The sequence below is a fragment of the Miniopterus natalensis genome, chromosome 2 (genome assembly GCF_054644295.1).
Source record: "Miniopterus natalensis isolate mMinNat1 chromosome 2, mMinNat1.hap1, whole genome shotgun sequence".
NCBI lineage: Eukaryota > Metazoa > Chordata > Mammalia > Chiroptera > Miniopteridae > Miniopterus > Miniopterus natalensis.
Genome location: NC_142082.1, coordinates 146,353,013 through 146,372,600, shown reverse-complemented (window position 1 = coordinate 146,372,600; position 19,588 = coordinate 146,353,013). Strand labels below are relative to the sequence as shown.

The 19,588-nt window shown below is 37.5% G+C and overlaps 1 protein-coding gene across 2 annotated transcripts in view; it reads right to left on the bottom strand.

Moving 5' to 3' along the window:
- Nucleotides 1–1,304: 1,304 nt before the first annotated feature.
- Nucleotides 1,305–19,588, bottom strand: part of NELL2 (neural EGFL like 2) — a 285,918-nt gene continuing 267,634 nt past the window's right edge. For both annotated transcript variants that reach the window (XM_087814712.1, XM_087814711.1), the window contains exons 18-21: nucleotides 14,885–15,078; nucleotides 13,555–13,731; nucleotides 11,807–12,031; nucleotides 1,305–2,025 (exon numbers count right to left, since the gene is read on the bottom strand). In XM_087814712.1, the coding sequence (XP_087670838.1) occupies nucleotides 1,975–2,025; nucleotides 11,807–12,031; nucleotides 13,555–13,731; nucleotides 14,885–15,078 (647 nt within the window). In that variant the 3' untranslated portion in view covers nucleotides 1,305–1,974. The remainder of the gene's footprint in view (nucleotides 2,026–11,806; nucleotides 12,032–13,554; nucleotides 13,732–14,884; nucleotides 15,079–19,588) is intronic.

Sequence of the window (19,588 nt, the reverse complement as noted above, 5' to 3'; positions counted from 1 at the left end):
GGAAGATGTAATATGAAATTCCAGACCTATATACAAAAAAATTTAATCACGTGGGAAAAACTTCAAATTAATACCCTCTTGGAGGGTATTGCTATTTCCCATAGTAAATAACAGGTGACAAAAATAAACCTTATGCTCTGATGAAATTTTAAATATAAAAAGGCTGCAGAAAAAAATCATTTATGATAAATCCAAGGAATATAGACAGATACTTGAGCTCACACAGTCAATGAATATTATACATGCTGAAGTATTAAGATGTTTATAAATTACCCTTCAGCTCAGCTCGTGTTAGGTTGTTTCCATAGCAATAGTGAAGGGATAGGTAATAGCCACTTTATCAGTTCTGTAGCTTGTGCTGGTCATATCCTATCTGCTTTCATTTTTTTTCTTTAAAGAAAAAAGTTTCTATGCAACTGAAATTTAATTTGATAATATTTTTATTCCTTTTACCCTAGAGCAATACATGAATAGGCAATATTGAATTAACCATCTCTATTGGGTATCAGCCAGTTTACTTTTTTCTTCCTGAGATTCTAGTGCATCAAAAATTTAACATGTAATGTCATAATTTCTCCTAACATTGGGATTCTTTAAATTTTTATATCGAAATGTGACGGATCAATTCTTGAAGACATTCACAACCCTCCTCTCCTCCCCTCCTGTGTGTTTCAGTTAGAGTCCTGGCAGGGAGCAGATGGCAGACTCAAGCCGGCTAATTAACCAGAGTTTAACAAAGGGACCATTTATAAAGATGTGACAGAAAATAAGAAACCAGCAAGAAATAGAGCAGGTACCTCCTGAGGACAAATCAACCAGAGTTGTCCCTATCCTTAAGCCACAAGAAGCAAATAGAAGTTATCAGAGCCCTGAGAGGGTAGCTGAACAGAGAGGGCCACCTGTCAAGGGATGTAGCCTTCAGTAAGGTGACACGGCTAATCATAATGGTGACCTGGCAGAAAGACAGCCTGTAGACTAAATTCCTGAACTTGACCTCCTTCTGATATCCTGCCAGTGGTCTCCATTGGTCAAACCAAACCAGAATCCAGAGGCCAAAAATCCATTACTATGGTCTAGATAGATACATCAGCCCCCAGGATACAGAGCAGGACAGAAAAGGTGATTGGAGAGATAGAATAAAGGTATTCACCACCCCCCTCCCATGTAGGCATCTAATTTAGTGAAAACCACCTTTCAGTTTGAAAACAGCATGGTGGGAATTTCATCAGCAGAACTAGAAAGCAATTTGTGTGTTAAAGAATCTGTGGGAAAAAGGAACACATTAAAAAAGACACTTGGACACGTTATAAGGTAAGAGAAATATTTATTTACTTTTGCACAAGAACGAGCTTATACTGAACAAATTCAACCAAATAAGATTAAGTGCAGTAAAACAAGGAAACAGGGATGACTTTTCCTGTTAGAAAATGTTAAGTAATCATGCCTGTGCATTATTTTTATCATTACAATAACTTGTGTCAGGTTGCTTTTCAGAGTGTATACTGTACATTAACACGTTAGAGCTTCTTTGCTTTGCTTCTGAAAATATAATTCGTTCACTGCCTTGCATTTTAGTTTTGGCAGTGAGGAACCTAACTGACTCGTGAAGATTCTGATCTGGAGGAAAATGTTCTGCACCGGAGAAGCTAGAGGCTTTCAGAGCTCTGCTGGCTCGGGCTTGTGTCCAGGGGTCATGAGGTCACGGTGTGTGGCCCACACCCGTTCTGCGCGTGGGGATGTCAGACACAGCAGCAGCAGAATTCCGCTCTAGTTTTGCCCCAAGAATTTTCCTATTCTGGTTTTCTCAAGCTTCACAAATTTCATAATTGAAAGTTCATTCAGCTATTAACAAAGCTGCACTTAGCTGCCCACAAATCATCCACTTTAAGGTTTAACTTTTTTATTTTTTATTTTTTTGGTCTTTTTAATGAAAGAACATTCTTTAAACAGTAATCTCCCGTGAGACAGTTAACTTCACAGTTCCTGAAGGCACTGTGGATCCACTGAGCAACAGATGTGGCCATTCTAGAAAAAAAAAGGGGGGAGGGAGAAAAGCATGGTATGAATTTTTAAGCCATTAGTAAATACAATTATTGATTGGCACACACAAACATAACTGTACGGTTTATTTGTTATTTCTGCACCACTGGAGGTTCAAGGGCCCAATCACGTTCCAGGTCTGTACTATTGCAGAAGTAATTATGTCGTTATTTGTGGCAAATTATAGGATAGCTTTATTTACCTTATGGCATCCTCTTAGATCACATGTGTTCTTGTATTTATTTATTCACAAAATAGGTATTGAGTATACTGAGTCTTTAATATACTGAAGACTAAAGCAGACATGGCCACCACCCTCACAGGGCAGGGCTTACAGTTTTTTGAGGGGGGAGAAAACTAATAAATACCAAGCAAACATACAATAAAAAATTATGAAAAGTGCTAGGAAAGAAACAAACTAGGTGGTGTCACGAGTGTGATAGAAGATTGGCTACTTAGATTGGGTGGTGAGGGGAGACTTCTCTGTAAAAGTGATATTTAAACCAAGACCTCAAAACAGCGATGCGGAAAGGCAGGCCGAAGGCACAGGGAAGGGATGAGTGAGGCGCCGAAGTGAACAGAGTTCTGTGTAGCTAAGAAACTAAAAGAGAACTTTAAATTGGTGAAGAAAACAGTATAGGAATGAAGAAAGAAGAGTAGGCAAGGAAGGGCCAAAATGCACAGTTTTTATAACAAAGTACCAAAATAATATAGTGTATTAAAAAAAGAAAACTTTTGTATCTTATTCTTGTTATTTAAATTTTTTTTCAATTACAGTTGACATACAATATTATATTAGTTTCAAGTGTACAACCCAGTGATAGACATTATATAGTTACTAAGTGACATCCTGATAAATCTTGTACCCACCTGGCCCCATACAGATGATTACAATATTATTGACAATATTCCCTATGCTGCACTCTACATCCCATGGCTGTTCTGCAACAACCAATTTGTGCTTCTTAATCCCTTCACCTTTTCGCCCAGCCCCCCTTACTCCTCTCCCGCCTGGCGACCATCAGTCTGTGTCTATGAGTCTGTTTCTAGATTGTTTGTTTATTGTTTTTTAGATTCCACATATAAGTGAAATCATGTGGTATTTGTTTTTCTCTATCTGGCTTAATTCTCTTAGCATGATACCCTCTAGGTCCATCCACATGGTTGCAAATGGTAAGATTTCATTCTTTTTTACGGCCATCAACAGGCAAGTGGATAAAAAAGTTGTGCTACATATACACAATGGAATCATATCTTATTCTTTTAATTCCTTGCACACTTACTTTCCTCAATTAGCTAACAAACAATGATGATTGATACTGTTACTATAATGGTAAGATGATAATATCCCTCTACTGCATGGGCACGTACTCTGTCAGGCCTTTTGCCAGGCACTTTATTTTTATTTATTTTTTAAAAAAATACATCTTTATTGATTCGAGAGAGAGATAGAAACATCAATGATGAGAGACTCACTGATCGGCTGCCTCCTGCACGCCCCCAACTGGGGACAGAGCCAGCAACCCGGGCATGTGCCCTGACCGGGAATCAAACCCCGATCGCCTGGATCTTAGGTTGATGCTCAACCGCTGAGCTATGCCCAACCGGGCAGGCAATTTAAATACATTATCAACCTTACAGCATTCCCAGCAGGTTTACTATTAATAGGCACACTTTTTAGATTCAAAACTGAAGTTTAGGAAGTTTAAATATCATATCCAAAAATCACACAGCTAATTAATGGTACAGCTGAAATTAAAAGTCAGATGAGTCCGACTTTAAAACTCATCCTATTTGACGTTTTCTCTCAATAACCAACTTTAGATTATTGAGAATGTATTATACTTTAATCTGATAAAGTCTAAAGTGTCTGTTCCTATAAGATAAGAAGTAAAAAAGAAAGGAGTTTGATGCTCCAGGCTTTGTTGAAGTACACCAAATGAGGAAAAATCCAGGCTGTATCCAAGAAGATTATCCAGTTCACCTCATCCTCTCTCTTTATAAACTGTTATTAAGCAGAGCTCTCATTCTCACAGCAAGAGAGTCTCGACCACCTCTTGGGTCTCTAGAGGCATTACGAAGCTTTGTCATGATGCCCGGAGACAGACTTTCTGACCATAACCTGGTTACGTGCTCTTTCCCAATCCATTGACCAGTGAAATGAGCTGTGTACCAGTGCCTGAGAGTATCAGTTCCTCAAATTTCAGGGCTTTTGAGCATAAAGAGAGTCAGGAAATTTCTGGAGCCTTTTGCCACTGAGCATGTGAAACTAGCACTGGAACTCTATACAAAAGAAATCATTACTATGGTTTTCATGAGCACGTTTTTAGAAAGGGGCTGTATATTTTTCAAAATCTTCCAGGAATATTTTTCTTATTCCATATCAATATGTTCTGCTATAACAAGATAAATACTCTACAAACTGTGTCAGTGGGAAGCTCATCAATTAATGAAACATAGTTCACACATGAAAGATATTAAAGATTCTAATGAAATATCCCATTGAGGTTCTGGTTTCAGAAATGGCATCATTGCTTATAAAAGACTAGCCCTCCTACAGATAACTATGAAATCTAGACAAAATATAAAAATAACTATTTGAAGCAATGGAGAGTGACCAACAGCAGAGAGATGCAGAGGGGTTTCAATCTCTGAAAGAAGGGACATGTACTGTGTGAGATTCATTTTTACTTGGCATTTCCCTGGGGCACTCCCTAGACTATGCATCTTAGGATAATGTAATTCAAGCAGAAAGCCACGATCTGATAGGCCCGGGATGTCAAAGAACAATTTTTAGGGTTGTTGGAATAGCTGGAAATTCAAAAGGCAATATCTAGAAAGAAGCAAGTGCATCAGCATATGAACATCCCTCAAACCTTTGGCTGGTTTTGAATCGCAGAGAAGACTAAATAAGCAGAGTCACAGCTTGAAGGTTGAAAGATCTGAGCAGAAATTTCAGGTGCTGATTGATAAATAAATCAGGCTTTCCACTGAAAGCCCCAAAGGGCCATGAATGGGAGCAAAACAATGCCTCAAGATTAAGAGATTCAACCTAGAACCGGGTAAATCTGGACTAGATCCACCTAACCAGAGCAAAGCCAAGCCTCCTTAAATGGAAGGCGACTGGCCAGTAGCTTGCAACCTGCTGGAACGAAAACAGTCTTCAGAGGAATCTAATAGAACACAGGCGCTTATGATTTCCAGTAAGCCATAACAAGTATGAGACATGTAAAGGAAAACAGGAAAAGGTGACTTCTAATCAAGAGAAAATGTAGTGAATAGAAATGACCCAAGATAATGAGGATGGTGTAATTAGCCGACGAAGACTGGGAAGTATCTATTATAACGTTTGAAGATGCAAATAAAGATAGTCATAACGAAAAAAAAATATGGTAAGTCTCAGCAGAGAAATGAAACTATACATAGAATTAAATGGAAATTTTGAAACTTTAAAGTTCAATATCTGAAATAAGTAAAATATCTGAAATACTAAATGCACTTAACAGGTTAGACATGACAAAAGGAACAGTCAGCAGATTTGAAAACAAAATAATAGAAATCATCCAATCTTTAAAACAAAGAGGAAAAATGTTGAAATAATTACAGACCCTCAGCGACCATTAGGATAGCCTTAAATCGTATAACATACACAGTTGGAATCCCCAAAGAATGAAAGGGAGAAAACGTGGCAGGCAAAATATTTGAAGAAACAGTGGCCAGGGTTTTCTTAAATTTGGAGAAAGAACATCAATTTAGGTACTGAAAAAGCCCCAAAACACCAAAGAGGGTAAAGAGCCCCCCCAAAGAAATCACACCTAAATGGATCATAGTCAAACTTCTAAAATACAAAGAGAGAAAACTGTGAAAGAAGTATTGCATACAAGGGAAAAAATGCAAATGAAAGCTGAAGCCTCATCAGAGAACATGGAGACTAGAAAAAAATGGAATATCACCTCTAAAGCGCTAGGAACAAACAGCCAATCCTGAAGTCTAAATTTAGAAAAAACATCTTCAAAAAGAAAGATCTTTTTTGTGTGTTAATCCTCACCTGAGGATATTTTTCCCATTGCCTTATTAGAGAGAGTGGGAGGGAGGAGGGGGGGGAGAGAGAGAAACGTCGATGTGAGAGAGCCACATTGACTTGTCGCCCCCCGCATGGCCCGACCTAGGGCAGGGGGTGAACCTGCAACCCAGGGACATGCCCTTGAGTGGGAATCGAACCTGCAACCCTCTGACCGTGGGCCGACACTCTAACCACATAGCCGTGGTAGCCAGGGCAAGACATTTTTAGGTAAGTGTAAGTTGAGAGAATTTGTTACAAGTAGATCTGCAATATGGAAAATGCTGAAGAAAGCTATTCCAGCTAAAGGGAAATGACATCAGACGGAGACTCACATGTGAGAAGAAATTAAAAGCACCAGAGGTGGTAAATATGTGAATATATATAAAATATAGCAAAAATTCCCCTTTAATTTTGTTAAAAGATATTTGACTGTTGTAAGCAAAATATATAACACAGAATTTTAGAGTTTGCAGTGTATATAATTATAAACCTAGGGGGATGAAATAATATTCCAAAGTTCTTACATTTTATATGAAGTAGTATAATATGAAATCTTATTATATTGTAATAAATTAATAATATATTGTAATCCTTAGACCAAGAGCTAAAATAATAATATAGTTTGAGTTAAAAATTCAAAAGAACAATTAAAATAGATTATTTACAATATAAAAATGTAAATAACCAAAAAGAAGGGTGGAATGGACAAATAGGAGTATAAAAATATATGGGACAAGTAGAAAACAAATGGCAAAATGGTAGCTGTCAATCCACAATATCAAAAATAACATTTAATGTAAATGGACTAAACACTTAAATCAAAAGAATGAGATTGTCACACTGGATAAAAAAGTAAGAATTAATTATGCATCATCTATGAAAATGCACTTAAATATAAAACTGTAGCTAGGTTGAAAGTGGATTGATCAGAACAATATACTGTGTGGCTAAGTAAATACCAGACAAAAGTAAGTTCAAGTCTAGAAGCCTTGCCAAAGAGAGGGACCTTATGTAGCGATGAAACAGTCCATTCACCAGAAGATGTAAGAGTGCATACTGTGTGATTCCACTTATGTGAAATTTTTAAATATGCAAAATATATCTATTATAATGAAATCAAATTGAGGTTTCCTATGGGAAGTAGGAATTGCTTGGAAGGGGACACAAAGGTACTCAATAGAGTGTTGGAAATATTCTATGTTTTGATTTATAAAACTCATCAAATTATACACACAATAATTATGCATTTCACTGTAATAAATATTACCTTGATAAAAACGACAAGAAAAACTGATCTACTAAAACTTAGCCTGACTAGTAAGAATAGTAACCACCTACTGTCATAATTATAAAGACTACTTATTTTTACATAGCAATACAGTAAGTTTCCTCAACACCCTGTTATTTCTGGCTATATTTATTATTAAGGAGGTCACTGTCACTCTTGACATGCTAAAGAATTTAAGAATCAAGATTAGAAGACAGTCCCCTTTTAATATACAGTAATATATTTGCATATAGTATATGTATGATGTATAATACATTTAAATATTATTTATATTCAATATATTTCTTTATTATTTATTTATTTAAATTTTATATCATTTATTATATTTTGTTTTGTTTTAAAAAATATGCCTTCTTTTTTAAATTAAGTTCATCAGGGTGACAACATTTTTTATATTATTAATGAATTAATTCATCTGTTTATAAATTATATAGATTATAGATATAATATATGTATATATAATGTTTGTATATGTAATATACACACGTAAATAACCTACATCTAAATAATTGATATATATTTTACAATCCCACAACTACTGATATTTTAGTATGCCTTCTTAGAATTCATTTTCTTTTTTTTTTCAATTTTCTTGCAATCAAAGTGCAAATGTAATCACACACATATTTTATCTCAATTTTTATTATAAGCATTGTTAGTACTTCAATGGCTGAATAATATAATCATATAATTACATGGGATGTATAACTATAATATAACATGATATAGTGCATCACATAGAGTTACTATAACTTATTTGACCATTTTTCTATTGGGCATTTTGATTCTACATGACAAATAATGTTGAGGTGAATATTGTCATGCGTAGAGCTTGTTGCATACTTTAGATTATTTCTTTAGTTCAGATTCTCAAAACTGGGATTAACAGGACAAAAATATTTGTGTGGGAACAGGGAGCTGGCAAGGAGGTGTATGTGTGGACTGTTGACATGTATTTTCCAATGTCCCTAACAGTGCATAAGAATTCCAGTACATCTCTGTCAGCACTGGAAATTATTGTGAAATATTTTTCATGGGAAAATGATTCATTATTTTAGTTTACATTTGTTTCAACTATTTGAAGGCTGAAAGATTTCCTCTTTTTTAATAGCTGTATTTTTAATGAATTGTTTATTCATCCATTGCTGATTTATTTATGGGGAAATAAGCATTTTTCTTATAATTTGTATGTTTTTAATCTAATAAAGAAGTCATATCTGCTGAAAATGTTTTTCCAGTCTCCAGTTTTGACTTTCTATTTTGCTAACTTTGTTTATCTACAGAAGCTCTAACTTTTCTTTGAGGTATATTTTATGACTTCTAAGTTAGAAAAGGAATCTCTCTTCTAGAATTTTGATAAATATTTAATCATATTTTCTTTGCTTTGATTTATTTTTAATATTTAATAATTTTTCCACATGGAATTTATTTTTATATATAATAGCATATAAAATTACTTTTGTCAAATTGTTGTCCAGTCATTCAGATATTTATAGAATACTCCCTTCTCTATTGATTTGCTAAGCTCTCCTGATCATCTATTTAAGTCTTCATTTTAATGTTGCCCATTTATGGGATATTTGTTTCCGTAGATAGATCTAGTTATCTATTCTAATGTTGGTACAGAGGTCCACTTTCAACACTTTAAATTTGCTGCTTCTGACAGATGAAGGCAGCATCTAGGAAGTTAGGGGCTTCGTCTTCATAAAACTCTAATTTTTTCTATATCTCAGTTATTTCAGTATTACAACTAGGCTCTCCTCAGGAGTTAAAAGTGTCCCCCCAGTTTACAGTTTCCAAAGTGTCCTGCTCAGTGTTTATTTATGAAAGGAAACGGCCCTCTAATCTCTCCTCTCTCTTTCTCAACTAGATACAGCCCCCTTTTGTTTGGAGCTCAGAGCGTAATTGCCTGAAAGCGCCCTGACCCATCACGGGAGGTGCGACCTCTAGATTTAGGGGAGGCAACCTTAGTCCTTCATTTTTGACTCAAAAGTTTAACGTCTGAGCAGGGGAAACATTTTTTTTTTTTTGACCTAAGCAAATTAAATTCGAAGACATCTTTAAAAAGGGACAGGAAAAATATTTCCCTGTTCCATCCAGCTAACTCCTAATTCCTCAGATCGCCTTTCCAAGGCCATTTCCTCAGGAAGTAACTGGTTGGCAAGCTGTGTGGCCTTCAGAGCATCCATCACAGTTTGTAATGTCGTTATCTGTTTCATGGCTTAATGAATGTCTTTTTACTCCACTACCAACAATAGCGGTCAATATTTATTGAGTGCCGGCTCTGATTCCGTATGCTCTCTTCACCTCTAGACCCGCCCTGTCCGAGGGAACTGGGGGGACGATAGGCACCTTCTCTGAACGTGCTGCTAGTATGACAGCCACGCGCCACATGTGGCCACTGAGCATTGAGATGTGGCTGGTTGACTGAAAAACTGAATTTGAATTTTACTTAATTTTAATTAAGTTAAATGGCCACACGTGGCTCCCGACTACTGTATTGGGACAGCACAGCTCTAGATAGTAAGATGCCAGGCAACCATTTCCAGGAATAATCCGTGTGTTTCTGCTCATCATTGGACCCTGCTCCCAGCACAGCACCCCACGCAGTTTACTCACTGACTACAGTGGACGAGCCGGGAGGGGTAGGGCAGAGAGAGAAACACGGTGCTCCGAAAGCACCAAGTGGTGAGTGCTCACCTCCAGTGCCATACCTGGAGGCTGTCTTGCATAAATTTTATTTTTAAAAGAACACAAAATAAACATAACAAAAATAAGTATTTGGGATAAATCTGATAAAGCTGTGCATATTCTGACAACTCCTGTTTAATAAGAAGAGGAAAGGAAAACAGCATCAAATAGTGGCTTCTCAGAATCAGCACTTACCTGACAAGAAATGAGTTTAATGCCAAAATGCACTTTCTGGAATATATTCCCACCATGAGCCAAAATATCCTAGTAGCTGTTTATAAAGCAGCGAATGACAGGCTCATTCAAGCTCTTTCCCCGGAAAACACGCTGATGTTTTTCTGCCTGTTACTGAATGCGTTTTTCTTATTGGAAGTATCTGTCTGAGCTATACTTGGTGTTTCATTCCATTACCTGGTATATATTTTTGTTGTCACTGCTCAGAACAATAATCTAATAGATTAAGATTGTAAGGGGACTCAATTCTATTTAGTAATTAGATCAGAAAGTATTTCCCTAGTGGTCATTAATGCTGAAGTTTCTAGATATGAACTGCTAAATGTACTCAATTACATATATATAAAAACTACATTGCGTATATTATTAGTAACTTTTTTAGTAGTAGTACCTTTCAAATTTGCCAGTGTCCTTTCAAAAAACAGCATTAAATATACACTCAAAAAACTTTGCTTGATTGACAAATTGCAAATTTTGGTTTGAAATAGATAAGAGTATCTTAAGGCTTAAAGCATTTAATATTTCTTTGTCCTGTTACATCAAACCACTCGGGTAAGAATTTGTACTAACTGAATCTGAATTAAATGGCTCTATTGAAAACTGTTTTTAAATGGAAATGCTCACTTAAACAACCAGAGCTGTTGCAGATATCTGGCTGTGCTATGCTGGGAAAAATCGGACATTTTTGCTTCCTTGTTGCTGTTAAGTCTTTCAGACGTTTTACTTAGCTTTAGTGCTCATTAAAAAATTATGACTATGAAGAACAATGACCGCTAAGTCAAATGTTTGTGCAAACAATAATCAAAGTAGAATGCTTTCAATTTGTCACTATCTGTGAACTCTGTATAGTATGTCTACATTATCTGTGTTTTCATTCTTACTGAATAGGCAAAATGCTCTTTTCTTATGATAAGAAGAAAAATCTTTATAATGATTTTCGCCCAACCGTAGGAATAAAATATGCTAAATAACAGATCTTAAAATTGTCAGCGCAATCTAACTGATCACAACAAACAAAGAAATATGCCCGTTTCTGCCTTATTGATTCCTACTTTGGAAAATGTAATATATCTGCTTCGTCGATATACCTTACAAACCTCGTAAAAGGCCCAGATAAAAATCAATAAAATAATATTGTGTTCTGTTATGAAAGAGAAACATGAAGTTTGACGTTGTAGGCGTTTTTTTTAAAAAAATATGTGTATAGTTAGCTACTTTAGGGCAATTTAAGTAGGTTGTTTCTGTTCTGATAGGAATAACTGATCACTCTGGTTCCTGGCCACACACCTCCTGCTCCCTGTGTGTTCCTTGCAGGAAGCACAGGACATTGAGCCTTGGCACTCACAAAGCTGATTACCACTTCTCCCACCTCTCTTTGCACAATAAATAGGAAAGAAAATGCTTCCCATTGGCCAGGTGAAGCGCATTAACCTCTATGAGCTCTGGGAGCAGCTGGCCAAGTGCTCCCCACCTGAATTTCAGGGCTTTACCTTGCACTGGCAGAGAGTGCACTCGGTGCCTTGTTTGATCCACGAGGAGCCAGTGAAGCGGACCACATTCATCTCATCCAGGCAAGTTTTGGTGATGTCATTGCGAATGGTGTCAGCCTGGCAAGGGTCGGTGACACAGCGTGGGCAGCACTCCCCCTCTGGGAAAACGCTGAATTCGCATTCCACCTCCGGGCAGGGCAGGGGCCAGCAGTCCACTTCCCCTTGCTGGAAGGAAAGCAGAGGTGCAGGGGGAGGGGCGGGAAGGGAGGGGGGAGGGGGCAGGAGGAGGGGGCAGAGTTTACTGCTCATCATAGTTTTGATGGACATTTATGCTCAACCCTCTGGCAATCACTGAATTTCAAACCAGCCTTCAGCGATTAAACAAAAGCAAAGCAACAAGAGCAAAAACCATTCTCTTAAAAACAATCAAATTTGCATGCCCCTATCTTTCCCATGAAAAAGAAAGATTCTAAACTACGGGAGAGGTTTCTATTTAACTTTTTGCCTATGTGATTCTTTTTTTTTTTTAATTCATTTGATAGTTTCCCCCTAACTTCTCATTTATCCCTTTCTGTATAAAAGAAAGTTCTGTCCATTTATGAGAAAATAAACTGAAATATGAAGGGTATTTGACAGTTTTTCTTTGTCCATTTATAGGTTTCTCAGTTTAGGGATTTGCGGGGAAAAACCCAAATTAGGACCTGATTTCAGTCGTTTTTATTCCACCAGGGAAAATTGTATGAATTGGATCTTTCTAAAATGTAGTTGCTACCTGTTTCCTATTTTCTCCATTACTCTGAATCTCATGGTTTTGGAGATGAAAGCAGCCTTCAGGCACAGAAGCTGACCTTGCTCTTTCAATTGATTTTTGGGCTGAGAGTATAAAAAGGAAGCAACGAAAAAGCACTGCCTTAAAAATATCCTCGCACAAATAGAAAGAAAACGAGCCATAACTTTAAAAATAGCATCTGTGAAACTTTCTCCTAGAAAGACACATAATCCAAATTTTCCTTTTCATTTGAACTACTAGAAAGAAAGAAGAAATTTGGTCAAATGAAAAAAAGACTGGTGTTTTCTTTATCAAGTTTATATTTTCTTTTTTGACCTGTTGTTTCCCATAGAAGTTTCATAAATATATATAGACATTCAATTCTAACATTCTAATAAGTATTTATTACATATCCATATTATGTCTAAAACAGGGTGCCCACCAGAACAGCGTCGACAGTAACAATCTTTAGAAGAAAAAAAGAGTGTTTTGTTTTGTTTTTTAAGTCTCAGTATGAGTGATAGAAATGGATTAACAAAAGTTCTACTTGGAAAAAAATGATGTTTTTCATGAATACCATTGTTGTATTCATAATATATATTTAGGTATCTGTTCTGATGCTGGAGCCTAAGTAAGCATAGCCTGAATGAGACCAAGGAAACTGGAGAGGCTTTCCTTCTTGTGAGCTCTGGAGATAACTCCTGGAAAGCTTCACAACATGATGCATCATCTACCCCAGAATATCCTTCTCAGGTCCCGACTGCACAGCCATCATCTTGCATCCTAACCAGGCTCACTCTCTGTAACTGCCGACACCATGCCCATTTATAGGTTTCTTAGTATAGGGACTTGGGGAAAAAATCCAAATTAGGAACTGATTTCAGTTGGTACTGGGTCCTGGAGGATGGGGGAGGGCGGTTGCTTCCCTATGGAGATTCCGGGCCTAAGCTCTCCCTGTACTTCATGTAGCTGAACTCACCAAGCAGCGGCACTGCTGGCAATTCTGGACCCAGGTGTCGCCACTGTTGTACAAGGTTTCCCCATTTTGATGGAGGCACTGACTGCTAAGCCTTGGGTCACATTCAGGGCAGCAAAAGAGATCAACCGTGGGGTTCTCACAGTCACAGACCATCCGTCGGCACATTACAAATCCATTCTGTATGAGAAGGAAGAAAAGCGGTCAGCAAAAGCCTCCATCTCTCAATATACTAACATGTGTATGTGTGTGTACATATATACACACACATATGTGGTATATATGATATTTACATATCATATATACATACAATCTTTTATATTGATTTGAAAGTTGAGATAATCTGCAGTTTATCTAATTGATTTTCTTTAAAAGTTCCATTTTGTACGTAACATATAGAAATTACCCAAGCTGGAGAACTTTTAATTTCCTTTCCACACTCTACTCGACCAAAAAGAAATTTTCCAGAAAAGGCCTGTATAAAATGATAACAACCACATGGTCCTTATGTGTATACAAATGTGTGTGTGTATATAAATGTAAATGTGCTTGTTTACTAGGATAGTGATTGCAATTCTAACTAAATTTTGTTTTGTGTGAGGGCATGTGTATTTAGTAGCTAGTCAACAAGTCTTACATATTATTAAGTTTATGGAATATTTTAGACCTTATGTTTTTGTACAAACTGTTTTCAATGTCTTTTGTAATAGGTGAGCCCTTGGTACATAGTGTTATTCATTTACCACAATTTAAGTCTATTATCAACTGGGTACATGTAACAGAACCTCTCTCTCAAACTGAGAAATAGCCCAAAGAGGTGTTTTTCATTCCTAGGCCACAGCATGTCCATTCTACTTCATTTTGCATCTGTGCAAACGTGACGTGGCTACAGAAACCACAGCACAGTTAGCGACATTTCATCAACGTGAGACAGATGACCGCATTGTGGCATTTCCATACAATGGAATACTATTCGACAATAAAAAGGAAGTGTTACTGATATATGTCATGAATACAAACGAATGTCAAAGACATAATGCTCAGCACAAGAAGCCAGACGCAAAGGAGTGTGTCCTCTCTGATTCCGTTCATAGGAGGCTCTAGGAAATACAGGTCTAACCTACAGTGACTGGAAATGGTGTTTGCTTGAGGGTTGGGGGCATGGGACTAAGAAAGGACAGAGGCAAGAGTTTGGGTAGATGAAAACATTCTATTAATACTGACAGTGGTTAAATGGACATATGGATTTTTCTAAGTTCATTAAGCTGTTCACTTGAAATCTATGCAAATTACACCTCAATAAAAATGATTAAAATGTTTTATCGATACCAACCTGACATGAGCACACAGAGCACCGGTCATGTTCCAACACCCAAATCTGACCGTTGTGCTTAATTTTTCCGTCATGGGCGCAGTCCCCAGTACAGTTCTTCCCGTGAGGACATCGGCAATCATATCCACCATCCAGGTTAAAGCAAATGGTGTCGTTGGTGCAGCTGTGCCTGCCGGTCCCACACTCATCGATATCTACAGCCAAGAAAAGGCAGCAGGCCGCGTGCTTAGAATACGCTCAGCTTCAAAGGAGCGCAGTCAGGCCAGTTGGGCCTGACATGAAGCATGCATCAGTGCTGGCCTTCCTGCAGCACTGCCTGGGACACTGACCAAAGCAATGCTCATCCTCGGGGGACTGCACAGGAAAATATGATCCTGCTTGATTTCAAACACCAGATAACCTTGCTTATAGTTCTGACTTTTATATCTCTCTAACTACCATTAGGCTTTATGAAACACTTATATTTTTTGAAAGTTAAGATTAGGACTCACTTTATCCAGCAAACACAGTTTGGCAGTGGAAATTCTAAAAGCGCCTGATTCTTCATCGAGGAAATCATTCTCAGTGTTAAAATGGTACGTACAGAAAGTCCTTTCTCAGTGGGAGATGAAATGTCGTGGGAAGCCTGAGGCATTTTATCCAATTTCAAGCCCTATTCTCACAGCCATGCCGCCCACATGTAAGCTCTTTTGAGCGTTCCGCTTCGGTGTCCTTTCCTTACAGCCTAGGAATTTCCACACTGTCCTCGTACCCTGCTCTTCACCCACAGAAGGGCAAGGTACCATCAGCAATCGCCACGTCTCTCACAAAGAATCCACCACTTGTCAACTTTTCCATTTCAGATTATCATTTCATATCCTGCCTGGCTCAATTGGCAACTGCGCCCTCTTCACCCGACCTCGCCTAGTCCACGGCAATCACCGCCTAGGGCATTTCCATACAGATGGAAAGCAAGCATCTTGACCCACAGAGCAGGACCATAGGAGGAGGCATGATTCATTTTATTTATCCCCATCATTTAAAGGCCACAAGCCAAAATACATTTCAGGGATACTGTATGAGTGGCAGTAAGCAGTTATTTCCCATTTCATCTGTTTCCTCTGTAAAGGTCCAGAAAGAGAGAATTAAATCATAACAGGAAAAATGGGTTAGAGAGAAGACGGAATGTATGGCTTTTAAGTAGGAGAAACATGCACTGATTTTACTTCAAAATAGTTTAGTAAATATCTTTCTTATGTGGCTTGATTTCAACAATATTGGAGACATGGACTAGTCAAGATTATAGTTCAGCCATATTTAAAACCTGAAGTACTTAAGTTCTGTCATATATGCATTGCTGAAAATAAGGCATATGATATATTTCTATTTACCTTGATTTTTTTATTAGTTCCCATCTCAAGGAAATCAATGAGTTTAGACAATGGCTTAAAAGGTTTTTATTATAACTACAGTGAACTATATTATTAGCTTGATCTGCCAAGGATAATACTGCTTATAATTACAGACTATGGTCAAAAGGAGAACTGTTAGCCAGTATGAGGATACTTTAATAATAAGGCATATGTGATGAGTTGATCTTCCTTTCCCATTAAATACTCTTATGATTAGAAATTATAGTAAGCTGGAAAAACATTAACCATAGTTATTTGGTCTCTGACCACAAACTCTACAAAAACCTCTTTCTACATAGCCCTTTAAATATCCACTACTAACAACAGTATTCCATCAATGGTAATGGTTGGATTTTTACAATATTTTCATTTTGTCTGACATTTAAAATAAAAGCTCTAGTACAAGGTAATGCTTTTCCCCCTTAAGGGCAGAGAGAGTCCTTGGATTTGCTGCAGAAGACAAAGAAGAGATGTCCAGGGACATCCATGCTCTTAAATAAAGAACACTTATAATTTTAGAAAATAGACTAAAAAGCTGCTCACAACAAAGGCTGACATGCACTTGTCATACATGGAGAAATATGTACGCAGAGACATCAAAATGGCCTAATCATTACCTTTTGTCACCCGATGGGGTTTGAATGAATTTGAACCCTCCTGCCTTATTTCCTTCTCTGCACTGGGTTTCCCATGGCAGAGACTACTCTCAATTGAGTGGCAGTACAGCATTTTGAAATTCAGTTTTACTATAATGTATGGTTCCTAAATTAAATATACAGAAAGGGCATATACTCTGCTTTGAAAAACCTAGTATGGAATATAAAAATTCCAACTTTAAAAATATTGATAACTCCTTTAGGGAGTGATTGGAAAAAACGTTGCTAAATCCAATGGTCAAGTCTCAGTTGTCATCTAACTTGATCTAGCAGCAGCATTTGGCACAGTTTACTCCCTCTCCCTGGTAAATTTTCTTTACGTGCTTCCTATCGCATACTTCCTCGGTAGCTCTTTCAGGATCTTTCTTCTGCCCACATATACACTCCCCAGGTGTGGCAACTAAACTATGAATAAGCTTTAGCTGAGCAAAGAAGTGGTAAAGAGTCAGAGGCAAGTGTGTGTTTTGAAGGCACAATGTTTACAGCCACTGAGAAGTGTCGAAGGCACAGAAATGTTGGTATGAGTTGAACGTCTAGGGAGAGCAGAGTAGGTAAACATGCAGCTAAAGAGACACTCAAGGCCTTGGTAAAGGTCATGTTAAGAAACTTGAACTTTATCATAAAGACAATACAATGTCATTTTAGAGAATTTAAAAAAAAATCATAACCATCTATCCATTTTAGAAAGATTCCTTTGGCTTCATACTGGGAAAAGAATTTGAGTGGATTAGAATCTGGAGCCAAGAGATCAATCAACAGGTTCTTTCAGGAATCCAGGCAAGAGATGGTCACTTCATGAAAGCAAACACTAATATAGTGGTTGGTACTACCCAATTCTAAGTGCTTTCATAAATGGCTCATTTATTCCTCACCAGAACTGTGGGAGGTACAATCATTATCCCCTTTGTATAGATTGGGAAGTTGAGGCATAGAAGTGTTGCATGGCTTTCCAAGATCACAGTCAGTGAAGGTATGGAGAGCTCAGGTGGGAGCCCAAGCAGTCAGGCACCCAGACTGTGCTCTGAAGCACAATGCTGTTCTGAATGGGAGCACGGGGGATGCACAGAAAGAAACAGCAATGAGAGAATCTTCCAAGAAAGAAATGACAGAGATAATGCAACATAGTGATTTGTTGGGTTCAAAGATTAGGGAGAGGAAGGGATCATGAAAGAAGTTCAGATTTCTAGCCTGGAAGATGTGTTGATGATATTTACAGAGAGAAAAGCAAGATTTTGCTGAGGGGGGGATGTGGGTGGCAGGGATGGGGAAAGACATGAGTTAGTTTAGAAAATTGAATTACACTTTCCTCTGGGCTTCCAAGTAGAGCTGTCTTACCAGTAAGTAATTGGATATATGGGTCTGGAGTTCAGAAAAAGGACTGGGCTGAAATATGAATTTAGTGAAGATATACTTTCATCATTTCCTTTCTCAAAAATTGTCCTTGAGACTCCAATTCAAACTTCTTCATAAAGCTACTTCCTTTGCTTGCACTCTCTTTCCCCATCTCAACTTGCCAATAATTGTATCCTATTTGAAGTCCTAAAACAAATGCTAGATACTCAAGCCTTTCTTTTTTTTAAATTCTTCTTCAATATGTATTTATTTCTGCCCTAGGTGGTTTGGCTCAGTGGTTAGAGAGTGTTGGCCCATGTACTGAAGGGTTTGACTCTGGTCAAGGGCACTTATATTGGTTGCAGGCTCGACCTCCTGCCCTGGTCAGGGCACAGGAGGGAGGCAACCAATCGATGTGTCTCTCTCACAATGATGTTTCTCTTTCTCTCTCTCTCCCCCCCTTTCACTCTCTCTAAAAAGCAATGGAAAAAATATCCTCAGGTGAAGATTAAAAAAAAGAAGAAAAAATATATAGGTACATATATATATATTCTTAAATTTATCTTTATTGTTTAAAGTATTACAGATATCCCCATTTTTTCCTCATTGACCCTCTCCACCCTGCACCTCCCTCCAGGCCTTCACCACACTATTATCTGTGACCAGGGGTTATGTATATATGCATATAAATTCTTTGGTTAATCTCTTCCCACCCCCTCCCCACCCTGTCTTCCCCCTGAGAGTCCTCAATCTGTCCCATACTTCTATGTCTCTGGCCTTTCTTGATCCTAAACAGGAAATAAATTCTCTCTTTGCTTCCTTACAGCCTTGAATTTATATTTTTCTCAAGTGCTTATCATTTTCAACCTTGTAGCTTTCTCCTCTATTAAAAAACTCACCACATTCTATCTCGTATAACAATTTTTGTTGTACATATTTTATCTCTTCTATAAGCTAAGAACAGTGACAATTAAGTAAAACATGGGCATGAAAATAAAAAAAATATATGTGAAAAAAGTACTAGGCTTTATTCTGAGAAAGACACACATTTTGGGGCACAGTAGAAATGATGATATAGACAAGGAAAGTGTTACTCTGACATAGTGCCTGGGGATTAAATGTCTACACTCTGAGATAAATGGATGAGCAAAACAGCATACACTTTGTACGAATGTAGCTTATCAACATGTATGTTGGAAATTATACAACCGAAGCCTAAAAAACAGTAAAATAGTGCACAGTTGTTTATTGATGTCTTCAAGTATGAATCTTCACAGTAATTGTGAATCCACTGCTGTGGCTTTGTCCACATTGAAATACTTTTT